Source organism: Desmodus rotundus, chromosome 2 (assembly GCF_022682495.2).
Source record: "Desmodus rotundus isolate HL8 chromosome 2, HLdesRot8A.1, whole genome shotgun sequence".
Taxonomy (NCBI): Eukaryota; Metazoa; Chordata; class Mammalia; order Chiroptera; family Phyllostomidae; genus Desmodus; species Desmodus rotundus.
Genome location: NC_071388.1, coordinates 6,354,861 through 6,372,334, shown reverse-complemented (window position 1 = coordinate 6,372,334; position 17,474 = coordinate 6,354,861). Strand labels below are relative to the sequence as shown.

The window sequence follows — 17,474 nt, the reverse complement described above, 5'->3', positions numbered from 1 at the left end:
TGGGGAAGGGAGGGAGGAAGGGAGGGAGAGAAACATCAATGTGTGGTTGCCTCTCGTGTGCCCCACACCAGGGACCTGGCCTGCAACCCAGGCATGTGTCCTGACTGGGAATTGAACCAGTGACCCTTTGGTTTCACAGGCTGGCGCTCAAGCCACTGAGCCACACCAGCCAGGGCTGTCAACTCCTTTTTTTACGCCCCTCAGAACTATGTTGATGGTGTGCATGGGTGACCACCACCTGCTGGATGAGCCTAAATTCAGTTAATGTGCATTTGCATCAGCACACCGATATTAGAATTTGAACTAGGCATAACGTTTCCTTTACCTGCTCTCCACTGCTGGCAGTTAGTTTTCAAATTTTTTTCAAAACCGACTCTAATCCTTATTTTTGACCACTCCCATATGTGAATTATTGGAAGCATACTGGTTTCCTCGTCATTTTCTAGATAAGCTTTTCACACTTAATGCATTTGTGCCTCCTAAGTGATGACTTGGAGTGCCCCAGCGAATTCTACTTTTTCATTCTTTTAAAGATTTTTCATGCTTAAGCAACTTCTTAAACTTTCAGAGCCTCAGTTTCCTCATCCTTAAAATTAAAAAAAAAAAAAAAAAGAGAATAATAGAATCTGAACTCTGAGTTGCCTGTTATGTGACCGACCGCGCCGGTATTTACGGCATGAATTTTCAGATTCGGCTCTCTCACGTACTAGCTGTGATCTTCTGTTCAGTCCTCTCCTTTTCAGGCCCCGATTTCCTCCTTTGTGAAAAGGGGTGAAGGGAGAAGGAATTTTGCAGTGCTTGTGTTCAGTCTAAGGTTGTACTGTCCTCCTGGGGCTTGCAGCCTGGCTGGATGCCCGGGGGACCCTTCTCAATCCCTCCGGGCCCCAGCTCTCTCAGCTGTGCGGCATGTTAATGGCACCCGACTAAGAGCTGTGTGAGGAATGGTGATGTTTATCCAGGAGAGGGGTTGCTAAAATATCGTCATTCCCTTATAGCAGAGATGGGTGACAGCATATAGCTGATGTCACCAGCCATTAAGATCTTCCAACCTTTGTTCCCTAAGCAACTTTTCAATAGCTTAGCTCTCCATATAGCTTTCCTGTGGTGAAATTCAAGTTATTTCCATCGACCTGAAAGCAAAACTTCATGTGCTCATTTGGAATGGCCTGGATTCAAGGGTGTGAGGGACACACACATGACTCTTCTCACCTTGTTTGGAGACCACTTCTGGCAGGTCCCCACTGCCCCCCTTTCCTCCTCTTCATTGGCAGCAGAGGGGGTCAAATCTGGGTCTCTGTCCTTGAGAATAGAATGGGGAAGACATTCTGCCTTGTCAGAAATCTGTCTCTATTTCAAATCTAGTAACAGCATTTGTCATGGAGTAAGTTGGAATCACTAGAATTCTTGCAAACAAACAAACAAACAAACAAAACCCAAAACAAACCCTCCTGTCATCATTCTTGATCTCTCGTCATGGTTACCGTGCTGCCCACACCAGAACTATAGTTTTGGATAGTGGCCAGTGCTGGGGATACACATTTTTATAACATGTTTTGGGGGCTCTCTCTCTTACTTTTATTATGTTGTTACATAATGAAATATGCAACTCCTTGGTCAATCTTTGAAGGTTTCGATTCTCTCCTTTTTTCGCTCTTTCCCATTTGCTAACTTTGGTGGTGATCTTGTAGTAGCAGATCAGACTGTCTCGCAGGAATATATGCTAGCAACTTCAAAGGATCAAGTTGTTCCAAAGTGGTTATCCATCGGAATGACTTAGCTCCAGCCTGTATGCCCTACCTCAGCTGGTGACACAACCTTGACCTACTAAGGCCCAAACTGACGGGTTTTTTGCGACTCTTCTCACTGCACCCAACCTCATCTCGCGGACTGAATCCATATTCATTTCTGATCCTGTCTATTGCCCTCCATCCTTATAGCTCTTGCCCTAATGCACCTGCACCTTTCCTATTTCAGGGGTCTACTAAGTGCTTTCCCTGCTTCTTGGTTTTAGTCCTCTTAGGTCTATCCTGAAACTAGAACTACCTTAGAACCTTTCACTTGCTCCCAATTTTAACTTCTGACTCACTGGGTCCCATCCACACCTCCAAAGTCACCCCAAGTTGTCACACTAAAGTAGAGTTCCTTAAACTTGAAATTATTCATCTCCTGACTTTTTGTTCATATGCCTGGAATCCCTTTCTATACACACCGGGTGGGGATTAGGACAATGCGTACTCCGTGAAGGCAGGAATAGCATGGCAATTAAAGGAACGTTTTTGGCCTTTGTCCACTGCTCCAGCCTCCTGTCTTCTAAGAATATCCTAATTACATATGGTTCCCCCTGCGTTCCCCCAAGTTTCCTGCTTCTCTCCCTTGGAACGGAGTGCTGTCCGCTTCCTCCCATCCCTTTCCTATCCGTGGAGGCAAGGCTCTGGGCGGCTTTCCCGGCCTAGCCAGGTTTACATCCTCTGGCTGTGCTGCGTTTTCTTAACCCTTTCTCTCCACTAGTCTGCTGGGTTTTCCAAGGACTTCGGCTCGGTCTTATTTATTCTAACTTCTACTACTGCAAGTGGCAACGCGGCCTCTCCACAAACGTTCCCGGTGCCCTCCCAACCACAGAGGGTCGAAGTCCGCGGACCCCTGCCCACACCCAACCTGCAGCTTCCCCGCCTTCCTCCTCCCCTCCCTGGGGAAGCTTCTCCCGCCGTTCTCTCCTTTGAGGTTGGCGCGATTCTCAGTTTTCAAGGTGTCGCGTCTTCGAAGCGAGCAATCTTCGCGGGGGACAAGGGGCGAATACCCTGGACCCAGATGACCATCCGTGACATGTCCCTTCCGAAAGCCCGAAGAGGGCGATCCGGGCTGGCTTGCGGCGCGCCCCAAAGCCTCGGGTCTTGCCGGGGTCGCCAGGACCTGTCCCCACCCCCACCGCGGCCCCCAGCTGGGCCCCCGCCCCACAGGCGGCCCGACCTCCGCCCCCAGCGCCCGCCCCGCCGCGCAGCTGGGCCGCCGCGCCGGCGCCTCACAGCGCGCAGGGATCCGACACGCGCCACCCCTCCCCCACCCGCCGCCGACCCTGAGCCGGGCCTTTGCCCCCCAAATTCTCCTTCCCGGCACCCCCTGAGACAGAGGAAAGGGAGACGAGGCTCGCCCTTCCCGGCCCGGCCCGACCACGCGTTGTCCAGTGGCGTCGGGATGTCCCTTCGGTGAACTACTTTACCTTCCCCGGAGGGACTACTTCTGCGGAAGGGTCGGACTGGCGGCGCGCACGACATGGCGGTGGCGGCGGCGCGCCTGAGGTAGAGGGACGCTGGCCCGGTCAGGCCTCGACGCGGCCTATACGCTTCGGTCGCTCGCTCGCTCCCGCTCTTCACCCCACGCCTGGCCATGGCGGAGTCCTCGCCAGCCCGACGCCCGGTGCCCCTCATCGAATCGGGTAAGACGAGCTGCCCGAGCCCTCCCCGCGACGCCCCCGCCCCGGCCCCCTTCCCGGCGCGCCCGCTCTTGACCCGACTCCCTCTCTCCCCTCAGAGCTGTACTTCCTAATTGCCCGGTACCTGTCGGCCGGCCCGTGTCGCAGAGCCGCCCAGGTGAGTGTGGGCCCTGCGGACGGCGGCGGCCGTGGCCGTGGCCCGGCCTCGGCATCGCCGGGGGTCCGGGAGGAGGGCGCGGGGTGGACCGGGGTGCGGCCCCCGCCCCTCTAACTGCGCGTCTCGTCGGCTGCAGGTGCTGGTGCAGGAGCTGGAGCAGTATCAGGTCTGTGCATCGCGCCGCCCCCGCCCCGCGCCCTCCGTCCCCTCTCCCGGCCTCGTCCGAGGTCGCCCGCCCGGCCGCGCTGCCTGCAGCCCCGGCGTCGCGGCCCCCCAGCCCCGCACCCACGCGGTGGTCACTCGTGTGCATTTCGTGTCTTTGCAGCTGCTGCCGAAGAGGTTGGATTGGGAGGGCAACGAGCACAGCAGGAGCTACGAGGAATTGGTGAGACTTGGACATTGCCGTCCCGGGTCTCCGAGCACCCGCCTCCCGCCCCCTTTTCGGGGCTCCCGCTCGTGGGGCGAAGTGGCCGAGCCGCGCTCTGAGGCGGGCGGGAGGGGGCCGCGGCGTCTCGGGGCCGTGAGACTTCCCGCGGGAGGCTGTTTTGCTTTGGGGGCGGCTGTGTTTGTTTTGGTAGGAAACGGCCCCGGGGGCGGCGGGGGGTGGGGGCGCCCGGGCGCGGCGGTTTGCGGCGGGGTGGGCCCCAGGTGCGCTGCGCCTCCAGGTGCGCTGCTGGTGGTGAGAAGCGCGTGCGCGCGTGCGCGGGGGAGGGGCCTCGGAACCCGACTTGTAACTCTAGCTCTGATTGGTCGTCCTCCTTGGGCCACGCCCAGGCCTTCAGACCACTTGTTTCCCAGGAATAACCTTTGGTGCCTGAGAGGGGGAGAAGTGTTCCTCCTGGGCACTTTTCCCCTTTTACCTCATCAGTGTAATAAAAGTATTGCTGCCGTGAGAATATGCCAGGCCTCCATTAGTTCTGCTGCTCTAAACTGCACACTTGTTGAAGGCCTTGAAATACTGACTGACTGTGATGAATTTTTACAGTCACTTGCTGGACGGAATATAGGTTCTAGCTGTGCAGTTTCTATTTTTGTCAATTTGTGTATGAGGACATAGGGTTTTTTAGTTCCCGGGCTATGTTAAGCATTTTGTATGAGCAGGACAACTGAATAAAGAGCTCTTGAATTATCATTTACCACAGTTGTAACATTGGGTTGGCCAAAAAGTCTGTGACTTTTTCGTAATGTAAAACACATTTCACTTTTTCACCAATAACTGTGGATTTGGGTATTTTGAGTATGTCAGCTATCTCACGCTATTGGCTTCTAGCGGGTAGAGGCCAGGGGTGCTGTTAACATCTTCCAATGCATAAGACACCCCCACAGCAAAGAATTACTTGACCAAAATGTCAATAGGATCAAGAAGCTTCCCGACCCACTTCTGACATGTTTGGTCAGTCACAGCACCTTCTCCATACACTGCACAATTCTTTTTTTGCATTTCAAAATGTTGTGCTTTTACCTTTCATAAATAGTAAAGCATAATATGCTGAAATGTTGTGTACCTTCTTTCATCTTCAATATTAAAATGGCTGTACAAAAATTCACCCATTTTGACTTTTTAAAAAATGCACACCGATATGATGGCCGTCACTACTAGAGCCATTGTATGGAAAAAACGTAATGGACTTTTTGGCCCATCCAATACCAAAGCAGAAGTTGTAGGGTGTGATTACCACTTTTTAAAAGAGACATTTATTTATTTTTAGACAAGGGGGAAGGGAGGAAGACAGAGGGAGAGGAACATCCAGTGTGAGATTGCTTCTCAGCAGGCCCCCAACAGGGGACCCAGCCCACCGCCCAGGCACATGCCCTGACTGGGAATGGAATCTGCGACTTTTCAGTTCCCAGGCCGGAGCTCAGTATACGGAGCTGCCAAGGCTTACCCTCCCCTCCTCGTCCCTCTCCCCCCCTCCTTTTTAACTTACTGATTGGAAAGACAGACATCGATTTGTTGTTTCACTTATTTATGCATTCACTGGTTGATTTAAAAAAAAGATTTTATTTATTTTTAGAGAGAGGAGAAGGGAGGGAGAAAGGGAGACACCAGTGTGTGGTTGCCTCTTGCGCGCCCCCTACTGGGCACCTGGCATGCAACCCAGGCAGGTGCCCTGACTGGGAATTTGACCCGTGACTCCTTGGTTCCAAGGCCGGCACTCAATCCACTGAGCCACAGCAGCCATGGCCATTGGTTGATTCTTTTATGTGCCCTGATGGGGGATTGAATGCACACACATGGTGTATCAGGACTATGCTCTAACCAACTGTTCTAACTGGCCAGGGCTGATTACCATTTTTGAATTAAATGAAAAGGACAAAAGCAGGGGGATTTGTCATCTGTATATAAACAGTTAAGTATTAACACTTAAAAATCAGATTAAAGAAATGGGTTCTATTTCAATTGCCAGTTTTAATATTTGCCTTACTAGAAATTTTTTTGTTACAAAAAATTCATTTTATTTTACTTTATTTTAAAAAATGTTTAAAGGTTTTACTTATTTTTAGAGAGAGGGGAAGGGAGGGAAAAAGGGAGGAGAGAAACATCAATGTGTGAGAGATAAATCTATCAGTTCCCTCTCACATGCCCCATCTGGGAACCTGGGTTCAACCCAGGCATGTGCCCTGACTGGGAATTGAACTGGGCGACCTGATTTGCAGGCCGGCACTCAGTCCTCTGAGCCACACTGGGCAGGGCTTTTTGTTGCAAACTTTTTTTTTTTTTTAAATCTTCCCCTGATGATATGTTTTCAACAAAATTGATTTTAGAGAGCGAGGAAGGGAGAGAGAGAGAAAAAAGCATTGATATAAGAGAAACATCGCTTGCTTACCTTCCATACATACCCTGACTGGGGATAGAACTTGTAACCCAGGCGTGTGGATGGAACTTGAAACCTTTTGGTGTACAGGACAATGCTCTAATGAACTGAGCCACTGGGCCAGGGCTATTGCAAACTTTTTAAAAAAATATTTTATTTATTTTCAGACAGAGGAGAGGGGAGGGAGAAAGAGAGAGAAACATCAGTGTGTGGTTGCTGCTTGCACGGCCACTCCTTGGGACCTGGCCTGCAACCCAGGCATGTGACCTGACTGGGAATCATCCAGTGACCCTTTGGTTCGCAGGGCGGCACTCAATCCACTAAGCCACACCAGCCAGGGCTGTTGCAAACTTTTAAAACCAAATAATATTTTCCAGAAAGTGAGTTCTGAAAATACTGCATGGTGGCAGAATTTTTACTTATGTTGAGTTTGATATTTTGCAAGGAAACATTTAAAGGACTGGTCTGTTGTCTTGCTGGTGAGAGAGAATAGTGTATTTGGTGAGGCAGAGAAGTGTTGACATGACAGTAAAGTCATGCTACTGAAGAGAACATGGTTTAAATTTTAAAGCAAGAGTAATGTTATACCTACTGGAAATAGACATATATTTTCTCTTTTGCTGTTAGAATTGCTTAAAATCCTGCTTAACATTCTGCTTAAAAATTGTTCAAAATCTGTGATATACTCCTGTGATGTGGCTATGACATGTATTTTCTCATTGCCTGATTTGGTCTGTCTGGTGGGGTATTCTCTTCCTCCTCTACTTCTTCTCTCTCCCCCATCCCAGCACTATGTGGAACAGGATGAGTTTCTTGTCTAGAGGGGTATAATTGTTTTGTCAAGGGCATCTGAGTAGATTCTAGCTGTCCAAAGAAAGGTTACCATAAACAGATTCATTACTAATTTGCTGTATTTGCTATGGGTTCTGTGAGGTACATATTTTTTTTCTTACAAACTGTCAAAGCTTCAAACATAGAAAATTGGAATACTGAATTATCCACCAGTCTTAGTGATTCTCAAACAATGTTGTATCTATTACTTCCTTCCCCCAGGCTGTATTGTTTTTAACCCAATTTCAGACATTCTTTTCATTGGTTAACATGCTGAAGTATTTTATTTATTTATTTTTAAAAGACTTTGTTTATTTGTAGAGAGAGGGGAAGGGAGTGAGAAAGAGAGGGAAAGAAACATCAGTGGGTGAAACATCAATCAGTTGCCTCTTACATGCCACCACCTGGAGACCTAGCCTGCAACCCAGCCAGGTGCCCTGACTGGGAATTGAACTGGCGACCTTTTGGTTCACAGGCTGGCGCTTAATACATTGAGCCACACCAGCCAGGAGTGAAGTATTTAAAGGAAATCTCAGACATTACATTTCATCCCTAAATTTTAGACAGTGTACTCTAAGAAATTAAGGACAATTCCTTATGCCACCATTGTACCAGTATCATGTGTATAAAATAATCCATGGTTTCTTGATACTCTGTGTGTGTGTGTGTGTGTGTAGTTTATGTTCAGACTTTTCTCTTGTCCAGATGTCTTTTATATTTAGTTTGAATTGGGCTTCAAACAAGGTCTATGCATTGCACTGATTATATCTTTTTTTTTTTTAAAGAATATCAATTTGTTGTTCCACTTATTTTTTAAAAAATATTTTATTTATTTGTTTAGATAGGGAAGGGAGGGAGAAAGAGAGGGAGGGAAACATCAGTGTGTGGTTGCCTCTCATGTGCCGTGCCTCTTACTGGGAACCTGGCCTGCAACCCAGGCATGTACCTGTACCCTGACTGGGAATCAGACTGATGTTGTTCTTTGTAGGCCGGCGCTCAATCCACTGAGGGCCATTGGTTGCCTCTTATATGTGCCCTGATTAGGGATTGAACCCCTAACCTTGGCGTTTGGGACAATGCTCTAACCAGTTGGGCTACCTGGCCAGGGCAGTGAAGAGATTCAAGAGGTATCATGAACCTCTTATCTTGCATAATTTTTTTCTCCCACGCCATTGATTTACTGAAGAGACTGAATTAGTTATCCTGTGGAATGTTACACATTCTGGTTTTGTCTTATTTCTTCCTTTCCATGTTGTCTTCTGTTGTTTAACTTACTCCTTTTTCTGAATAGTTCTCATTCTTGGATCAGAATCATCTGGGAGCTTTATTAAATCTGGATGCCTGGACCAGTTAAATCAGAATCTTACTGGTAGGACTGGACATCACTAATTTTAAAGCCTATCAGATTATTTCAATATAATTGTTTATCAAGATACAGTTTATCTTACACTTAAGACCATGCTATTATCCCAACCTGTCCTTTAAAAGTAAGAATATTTTTGATACTTAGGAAAATTGATACTCATTTCTCAATATCTGCATTGGGCTGTAAATTCATAAAGTTTAATTGGGATTTTTATGATTTATAAGTGCTGAAGAGGAAGAAGGAACAAGACCAAAAGAATTGGACATAGGAATTGGGCAGAACTAGGTTTGTAAAGAAAGGGGTGTATTTAGCCCTGTTTGGTGGGGCTCAATGGATTGAGCATCGGCCTGTGAAGTGAAAGAGCGCAGGTTTAATTCCTAGTCAGGGCACTTGCCTGGGTTGAGGGCCAGGTTCCTGGTTGGGGGCATGCAAGAGGCAACTGATCGATTTTTCTCTCCTTTTTCTTCCTTCCTTCTCCTGTCTATAAAAATAAAAAAAAAAATCTTTAAAAGAAATAGTGTACTTAAAAAGGGGGAAGAGAAGTGACATATCCAGTAATTGAGTAACATGATACATTTTTGTAGGCCAGTCTCTTCCTTACCCACGAAACAAAAATCAGAGGATCCTTATTTTGTAGTCTTACTACTAGGGGATATATTGTCATTTATTAGCTTTTTAAATATTTTATGAGCAAGTCTTTTGTGTAAGGAAAAGTTACATTTAAAGTTACTTGTATTGAAATTATTATTTGGTTTATTCGAATTGTAAGAAGTCATTTTTCTTAAACCTTTAAATTCAATTTCAGATTATAAATTTAGTAATATGTGTAGGAACAAGTATTTTTGATTGCTTACTTTGTAATGCGAATTTAATCTTAAAATATTTAACATCACTTACACCCTTCATTAAAGTCCCTCCACATTTTCTACTATATTTACAAGTATATAATGATCAGTCATCTCAAGGTGGCAAATTTAGATAAATCTAAATATCTTTTTAAGGATTTAACTTGTAAATATAATACTTTAAATTTATTGTAAGTTATTTTTTTACTCTCAAACATTAAAAGTTCAGAAATTAGGTGCTCGCTTTGGCAGCACATACACTAAAAAAGTTCAGAAATTAGGAAACTTTTTACTATATCAGAAAAAATGTAACTTCCACAGATCTATCAAAAGTTTCTTTTCCAACTTCTGGTCAAGATGGAGGCATAGGTAGACATGCTTTGCCTCCACATGGCAACTATAAGAATTACAGTTAACCTCAAAACAAACAACACCCAGAACTGCCAGAAAATGGGACTGTATGGAAGTCCGACAACTAGGGATTTAAAGAAGCCATATTCATCCAGGTGGGTAGGAGGAGTGGAGGGGCAAAGAGACATGGTGTGGCACAGAGGAGGGGTGGTGTCAGTGGCAGAGGCAGAATGGGCGGTCCCATATTCATTTGTGGTGGATAGAAATTGGGAGGGATACCTTGGGAAATGAGGGACACATTGGGAGCAAGTGATCCGAGCCCCAGGCCAGACCAAACACTCAGGGACATGCTACTGGGAAGATAAAGCCACATAACTTCTGGCTGTAAAAACCAGTGGGGGTTGGAGCAGTAGAAGAAACTGGTGATTTTTCAGGAAAGTCTGTATAAAGGGCCTGCACAGACTTAGAGCTTATGGAAACCCACCCACTCTGGCATTTACCACCAGAGCAACAGCTGGAAGGGCCCCAGTCACTTACGGGAAGTGGGTGAAGTGACTGGAAATGGGGCAAGTGCTGGGCAAGCCTCTAGAAGCCAAGCAGCGGCATTGTCCCCTCTCTGAGCCCTCCCCTCACACACAGCCACAAAGCAGTAAAAGGGGTTGTCCCACTCTAGCAGTTAACTAAGGCTCTGCCATGTAGAACTTAACAGGTGTGCTAAGATAGGGAGTCAAAGTCAGGAGTTCTACCTGATAAACAGAAACAAACAGGCTGTCAAATTGAGGAGACAAAGAAATATGGCACAAATGAAAGAACAGAACAAAACCCCAGAAAAACTAATAAACACAACAGAGATCTCCAGCGTAGCAGATACAGAGTTCAAAACAGTGGTAATCAGGATGCTCTGAGAACTCACAGACTATGGACAGCAACAATAAAAAGGAAGAAATGAATGTTATGCTAAGTCATATGTGGCAAACACAAGGCCCGAAGGCCAAATCCGGCCCGGCACCTTGTTTCTACCTGGTGGCAGCACCGAGCTCTTGCTTAACTGTTAAGGAGTAATTACATTATACAGTCCTAAAATTACATTCGGCTCTTTGAAGGCAACCACAAGGCTGATGTGGCCCTGGGTGAAAATGAGTTTGACGTGAAATAAAGATCTACAGGAACCAATAATAGAGGGAAGGAAGCTGGGATTTAAATCAATGATTTGTAACATAAGGAAGAAATAAACATTCAGTCAGAACAGAAAGAAGAAAAAGAATTAAAAAGAACTAGGATAGTATAAGACAACTCTGGGACATCTCCAAATGTGCCAACAGTTGAATCGTAGGGGTGCCAGAAGAAGAGGAAGAGGAAGAAATTGAAAATTTACTTGAAAAAATAATGAAAACTTCCCTAATTTGGTGAAGAAAATAGACATACAAGTCAGGAAGCACAGAGTCCCAAACAAATTGGATCCAAAGAGGACCACACCGAGACACATCATTTTTTTTTTGTTTTGTTTAAGATTTTATTTATTTTTAGAGAGGGGAAGGGAGGCAGGAAGAGAAATGTCGATGTGTGAGAGACATCAGTTGGTTGCCTCTTGCATCTGGGGTTGCCAGATTTTGAATCTCAGGTAAACCTTTTTTATGGCAAATCTACTTACTAATTTAAAATAAGAACAACTTTGTATTTTCTACCTGCATTGCAACTAATCTCATTACTATTTTATTTTTATTGTGAAATTCTGAAGGCCCTTCAGCTTGAGCACAGCTAATCTCTTTCCATTCTGTATGGATTCTGCATTTTGTTTGTTCACCATAGGGATATGTCATTCTGTAGGCATTTCGTTGATAACTTGGGAACACATGATTGTGGCAGTGTGGTGACAAGTCACAATCCACAATATAGTGGTGTGGGAATTAGAATCTTAAGTTTTCATGCCAAGTAGCTGAGCTGTACACCTGACATTGTCGCATTGTCGTGCTGTTAACTAGATATTCCAATCTTAGGCAAATTATTTAATCTCTACCTGTTTTTTGGTTTGTATAACAAGGGTAATAATAGTTGTATCGAATATTCTACTAATTATGTGGTGTTAGATGGGTACCAGATTTATTGGGATGATCACTTAGTAAGTTAAATGATGTCTAATCACTAAGGTATACATCTGAAAATAATATGTGTTTCAACTGTAACTGAAAAATGAAAAGTTACTTAAATTAAAAAAATAATTGTATCAAGGGTTGTTTTGAACATTGGGAAGAAATAGCTTTAGAGTGCCTGGCACATGGTAATAGTTAGTAGTATTTATTAGTAACAGCCCTGATAGAATGATAAGCCATAATTGTGTGAACTTCTTCACTTAATTTATATTATGAGGTGTAATGCTCGAATTAATGATATCTGGTGTATCCATTAATGGATGACCAATCACAGTTTGAGATGGGGGGGCTAATGGCGGTCCCTATGGCTCACTACTGAATAATGGTAGTGATACTACTTTTTGTGAGTCAGTTTTTTTTAAAGATTTTATTTTTACTTTATTTTTAGAGACGGGGGGAGGGAGGGAGAAAGAAACGGGGAGAAATATCAGTGTGTGATTGCCTCTCAGGTGCTCCCTATTGGGGACCTGGCCCACAACCCAGGCATGTGCCCCAGCCAGAAATTGAACCAGCAACCCACTGTCCCCCTTGCTGTTGCTGTTTGCAGGCTGGTACTCAATCCACTGAGCCATACCAGCCAGGGCTGAGTCAATTAGTTTTGACTGTACTACTTTATTGTTTTCAATGATTTGAGAGAAAGGAATGTCGGTGGAGAGGGGCTAGAGAGAGAGAGATTGATTTGTTCCACTTATTTATGCATTCATTAATTGACTCCTGGAGGTGCTCTGACCAGGAATCGAAACTGCAACCTTGGCATATCAGAACTACGCTCTAACCAACTGAGCTACCTGGCCAAGGCACCTGTGCTACTTTAAAAGAGAATAGTTACTGATTATTTTGTTTTTATAGGTTCACCTGCACATAACAGCTTTTTGTATCTAAGGAACAAAATCATGTATCCTTTTTTTCCTTCACATTTTTAAAATTCTTTAAGATTTTTGTCATTTTGTTCTACTGGTTTTTGTTTTTAAAGATTTTATTTATTTATTTTTAGAGAGGGGGGAAGGGAAGGAGAAAGAGGAAGAGGAACATCAATGTATGGTTATCTCTCACATGCCCCTTACTGGGGACCTGGCCTACAACCTAGGCATATGCCTTGACTAGGAATCTAACTGGCGACCCTTTGGGTCGCAGCCGGTGCTCAATCCTCTGATCTACACCAGCCAGGGCTATTCTCTTGGATTTTGAGGAACATTTTCTCTAACTATGGTTGTAGAGTTGTCTTTGTTTTTTTTTCTCATTTCAGTTTTTTATTTTGGAGCTACGTTATTAGGTACATAAAAGTTCAAAATTGTTACCTTCCTATTGAATTGTCCCCCCTCCCCCCGCCCCCAGGGACATCATTATTGATTTTAGAGTGTGGGAGGGATGGAAAGAGGGAGAGACGGAGAGACAACTGGTAGTCTCTCACTCACCCCTGACTGGGGACCAAACATGCAACCTAGGCGTGTGCCCTGGCTGGAAATTGAACTCGCAGTCTTTCGTTTTACAGGACAGCCATGCAAGCCACACTGGCCAGGGCTGCCACCTTTTTTCAATAGACTTAATTTTTTTAGAGCAGTTTTACATTTACGTCAAAATTGAGTAAAAGATACAGATAGAGTATTTGCCATATAAATGGTAAATACTAGTCCCATAAATGCATAGTTTTCCTCATACTCCATGTTCCCCACCAGAGTGGTATATTTGTTATGGTTGATGAATCTATATTGACACAAAATCACCCGCAGTCCATAGTTTACATTAGTGTTCTATTATATTTATATTAGGCCTCACATTACTATAACCACCCCAGCTTTCTTTTGGTTGGGGTTAGTAATGGCATAGTATATCTTTTTCTGTCCTTTTACTTTTAACCTGTGATCTCATTAAATCATACATGCTCTCCTGTAAAGAGCATATCGTTTTATTCAATTTTTTGTTGGAGTGTCTCAACCATTTGTATGTAATATAATTAAACAATTGTGTTAAGTCTGCCAGGTATCTGTTTTATATATGTCCCATATCCTCTTTATTCTTACTCTCTCACTTTATTTTGGGTTAAGCAAATATTGTTCTATTTATTCCTTTTTAGTTATATATCCTTTTATTAATTTAATGGTTACCCTTGCAGTTACAATATTACCATTTACTTTAGGCACTCTACTACTTAAATGAAGTTAAATCTGTTAGTTGTCACCTCTGCCCTTTGGGCTTATAAAGTGCCATATTTTACTTTAACCTATGTTAAAATTTTTTTAGATGTTACTGCTGTTGTTTTAAAATCAATATTCATTTGCTTACCCATCTGTTATTTTAAAATAAGTTTTCTGTTATTTTAAATTGCTTTTTTTCCATGTGTCTTGTCTGATTATTTTTCTTTACTCTGCACAACTTATTTTGGTATTATAATGGTTTGTTGTCACAGTTTTCTGTTTTTGGTTTGAAAACGTTTTGTTTTTATTTTTTTATTTACTTTTAATTTGTTTCTTTTTTTGTCTATTTTTAAAAGCTATTTTTGTCGACTGTGAAATTCTAGTTCATTTGCTGTTTTTTTCTTTCAGCACATTATGGAGAAGCCAGCAGTCTTACTGTTATTCCTTTGAAGATGTTTTTTCCTCAGCTGCTTTTTAAGATTTTCATTTTGTCTTGGATTTTCAGCAGCTTTATTATGATGAATTGTAGTCATTATCATGGCTCCATAACAAATTACCCCCAAAACGTAGTGGCTCTAAACACAGATTTATTTTCTTGCAGTTTCTGTGAGTTAGGAGTCCAGGCACAACTGAGCTGAGTCCCCATCTGTAGCCTCTCTCAAGGCTGCAGTCACAGAGTTGGCCAGAGCTGGATTTTCAGTTGAAAACTTGAATGGGGAAGGCTTTCCTTACAAGTTCCTGTAGTTTTTGGTTGGATTTAGTTCCTAGAGGGGGTTGTTGGACTGAGAGCCTCAGTTCCTAGCTGGCTGTTGGCTGCCTTGAGTTCCTTACTACATTGGTCTCTCTAGCATGACAGTTGCGTCATCAAGAGATGAAAGCTGATAGGTCTGTAATAGTCTGCTAGCAAGACAGAAGTCAGTGTTTTGTAATCTAATCATGGAGGTGGTATCACCTCAGTGTAACAGTGTATTCTGTTGTTAGAAGTAACTTACTTGCTGGGAGGAGGGGGTTTCTCAGGACTGTATTAGGAGGTGGGGATCACTGGAGGCCATGTCAAAAGCTGCCTATGTGGATTTCTTTGCACTTACTTTGCTTGGGATTCTCTGAGCTTCTTAAATCTTCAGGAGATCAGATAGTTTAATGTGTCAAGTCCCAAATAGAAAGGATAGAAGAATGGTGCAAAATAATTCTTTTGAAGAAATAATGACTGAGCAATTTTAAGCACCTGAGCCATCCCTGAATCTGCGTCTAGTGACAACTCTCTCTCTCGACCATGGGTCACATAATTTACTTGGTTATGTATGTCGTCATTTTGTGAGGTGTGCTGGGCCTTTTTGTGTTAAATAGAGTAGAGGCCGAAGTAATATATATATAATTAGCCCTAGTAAAGGATGTTCTCTTTTTGCCTCTCAAGCTATTAAGGATGTGGGGTTGGGTCAGTCTAATTTTTCTCTGAATGTCCCTGGGCTTTTTGCAGCTTTAGTGGCATTCGGTTCATCACTGGCTTCCCTTTCAATACAGTTTGGGATTTGGGCACTGGGGAGATTCCTCTGAGATAGGTCTTTCTAAACTTCGTAAGGTCTTGCTGTAGTTTATTTGCCACTGCTAACTTTTTTGGGTTGTGGAAAAGTACTCTTTGGTCTTTAGTCCTGCCCGTGGCTTTCCACCCTGTTATTCTTATCCTTAGCCTTAGCAGGCCTCTGCAGTGCACTTGTGGAGGGGCTCTCCCCCAGCTGCTCTGCTTCTGGTTCTTGGCCCTGTGCAGTTGGTGAAGGCCTGTGAGAAAGAATTGGGGTGGGTGCAAACTCACTGACTGAGACGACTCAGCATTCTAAACAGTCATGTCAGCCCACAGGTGGCTGTCAACTTTTTAGGTGTATCTTGTACTTATAAGCACACAATTTTACCTATAGTTGTTTTTGCATAAGAATTTGGAGTCTTAGTACCTTGTCTGCAGTGCTCTCCCTCCCAGGAGAATGCCTGAGCCTTTCCCCTCTTCTTCCCCCATAGGTATGTACATCTCCTAAACTATAAGGGATCTTATGAGACTTGAAGCAAGGGGAGCAATGGGCAGCAGTAGCTCTTCGCGGGCCAAGTCCCTGTACCTGTCTCCAAGCCGTCTGGGTTTCTCTTTTTTCTCTAACTTTACAGTGAGCCAGTAGCAGCCCCGCTTTGGCTCACTTTGTCACTGTGACTTTTATTTCTCAGTGAGCCAAAGCAGGCCTGCCTAGTCTCTCTCCTGTTGTGGGTTCTGTCCCAAGCTTTTCCTTGTTTCACTCTGCCCAGCTTTAATAATCGTACTCTCAAAAGGAGAAAAAAGATAGGGAAGTACCTTGTCCAAGATTTCGTAACTAGTTGGATGTAGGGCTAGGACTGTTAACCACATCTCTTGTGGGTCAGGAGAGTCTCCTGTCCACTTTTTTCTAGTATCTGTTAGTTAGGTCATCATTAGTATATTTGAAGGTGATTTCAAATTGAGAGACTTTTGCTTGAGAAAGACCTGTAGTAGAACCTCAAGTTAAAGTCTTTACTGGCCCTGGCTGGGTGGCTTAGTTGAATAGAGTGTTGTCTGTACACCAAAGGTCGCGAGTTTAGCCCTGGCTGGTATGGCCCAGTGGATTGAGTGCCAGCCTGTGAATCGAAAGGTTGCTAGTTCAATTCCCAGTCAGGGCACGTGCCTGGGTTATGGGTCGAGTTCCCAGGTAGGGGGCATGTGAGAGGCAACCACACATTGACTTCTTCTCCCTCTCTTCCCCTCTTTCTTAAAATAAAATAAAATAAAATCTTAAAAAGAAAAGGTTGTAAGTTTGATCCTTGGGTCAGGGAGCTCACGGGATGCAATCTGTGTTTCTCTCCCACATTGATGTTTATCTCTCTCTATTCCCCCTTTTCTCTCTCCCTTCTTTCTCTCTAAAATCGATAAACATATCCTTGGGTGAGGATTAAAAAAAGTCATTATATTTGCCTATATTTATATGTAAATGTTCGATGATGTTGATAGTGGCTTTTCTGGGGGGGGTTAACTAAAAAGTGTTATGTCAGCATGGAAGTTTACAGGGTGGCTGGGCCTGCAGGAGTCAGGAGACCTGGTCCTTCTCCCACGGATTCTGCCCCCACCCCATGCTTCCCTGCACCATGGTCCTGTCACTGGGAGGGGGCCACCTGATACTGGTGGGCGCAGTCTCTGGTGGGGGGTGTCTGAACTGCCAGGCAGCAGTCTGATGTTTTACTAGCTGCTGGGAGCTACCCAGTTGTGTTTCCACAGGGGGGGACCCCACCAATAAAACTCGAATTATGTGTTGAGACTTTAAGGCAGTTTCCAAGGTGACACTTAGACTGTGAGTTGTCCTTAGGATGTGTGGTGGGATATCTGTCACCTGTTGTCCCCGTATA

At 44.4% G+C, this 17,474-nt stretch overlaps 1 protein-coding gene across 2 annotated transcripts in view; it reads left to right on the top strand.

The window, feature by feature from the left end:
* Positions 1–3,139: 3,139 nt before the first annotated feature.
* Positions 3,140–17,474, top strand: part of BRWD1 (bromodomain and WD repeat domain containing 1) — a 105,404-nt gene continuing 91,069 nt past the window's right edge. Inside the window, exons 1-4 of one of the 2 annotated variants that reach the window (XM_053917203.2) lie at positions 3,140–3,433; positions 3,529–3,587; positions 3,724–3,753; positions 3,913–3,972. In XM_053917203.2, the coding sequence (XP_053773178.1) occupies positions 3,385–3,433; positions 3,529–3,587; positions 3,724–3,753; positions 3,913–3,972 (198 nt within the window). In that variant the 5' untranslated portion in view covers positions 3,140–3,384. The remainder of the gene's footprint in view (positions 3,434–3,528; positions 3,588–3,723; positions 3,754–3,912; positions 3,973–17,474) is intronic. The other variant, XM_053917192.2, reaches the window with a different exon arrangement.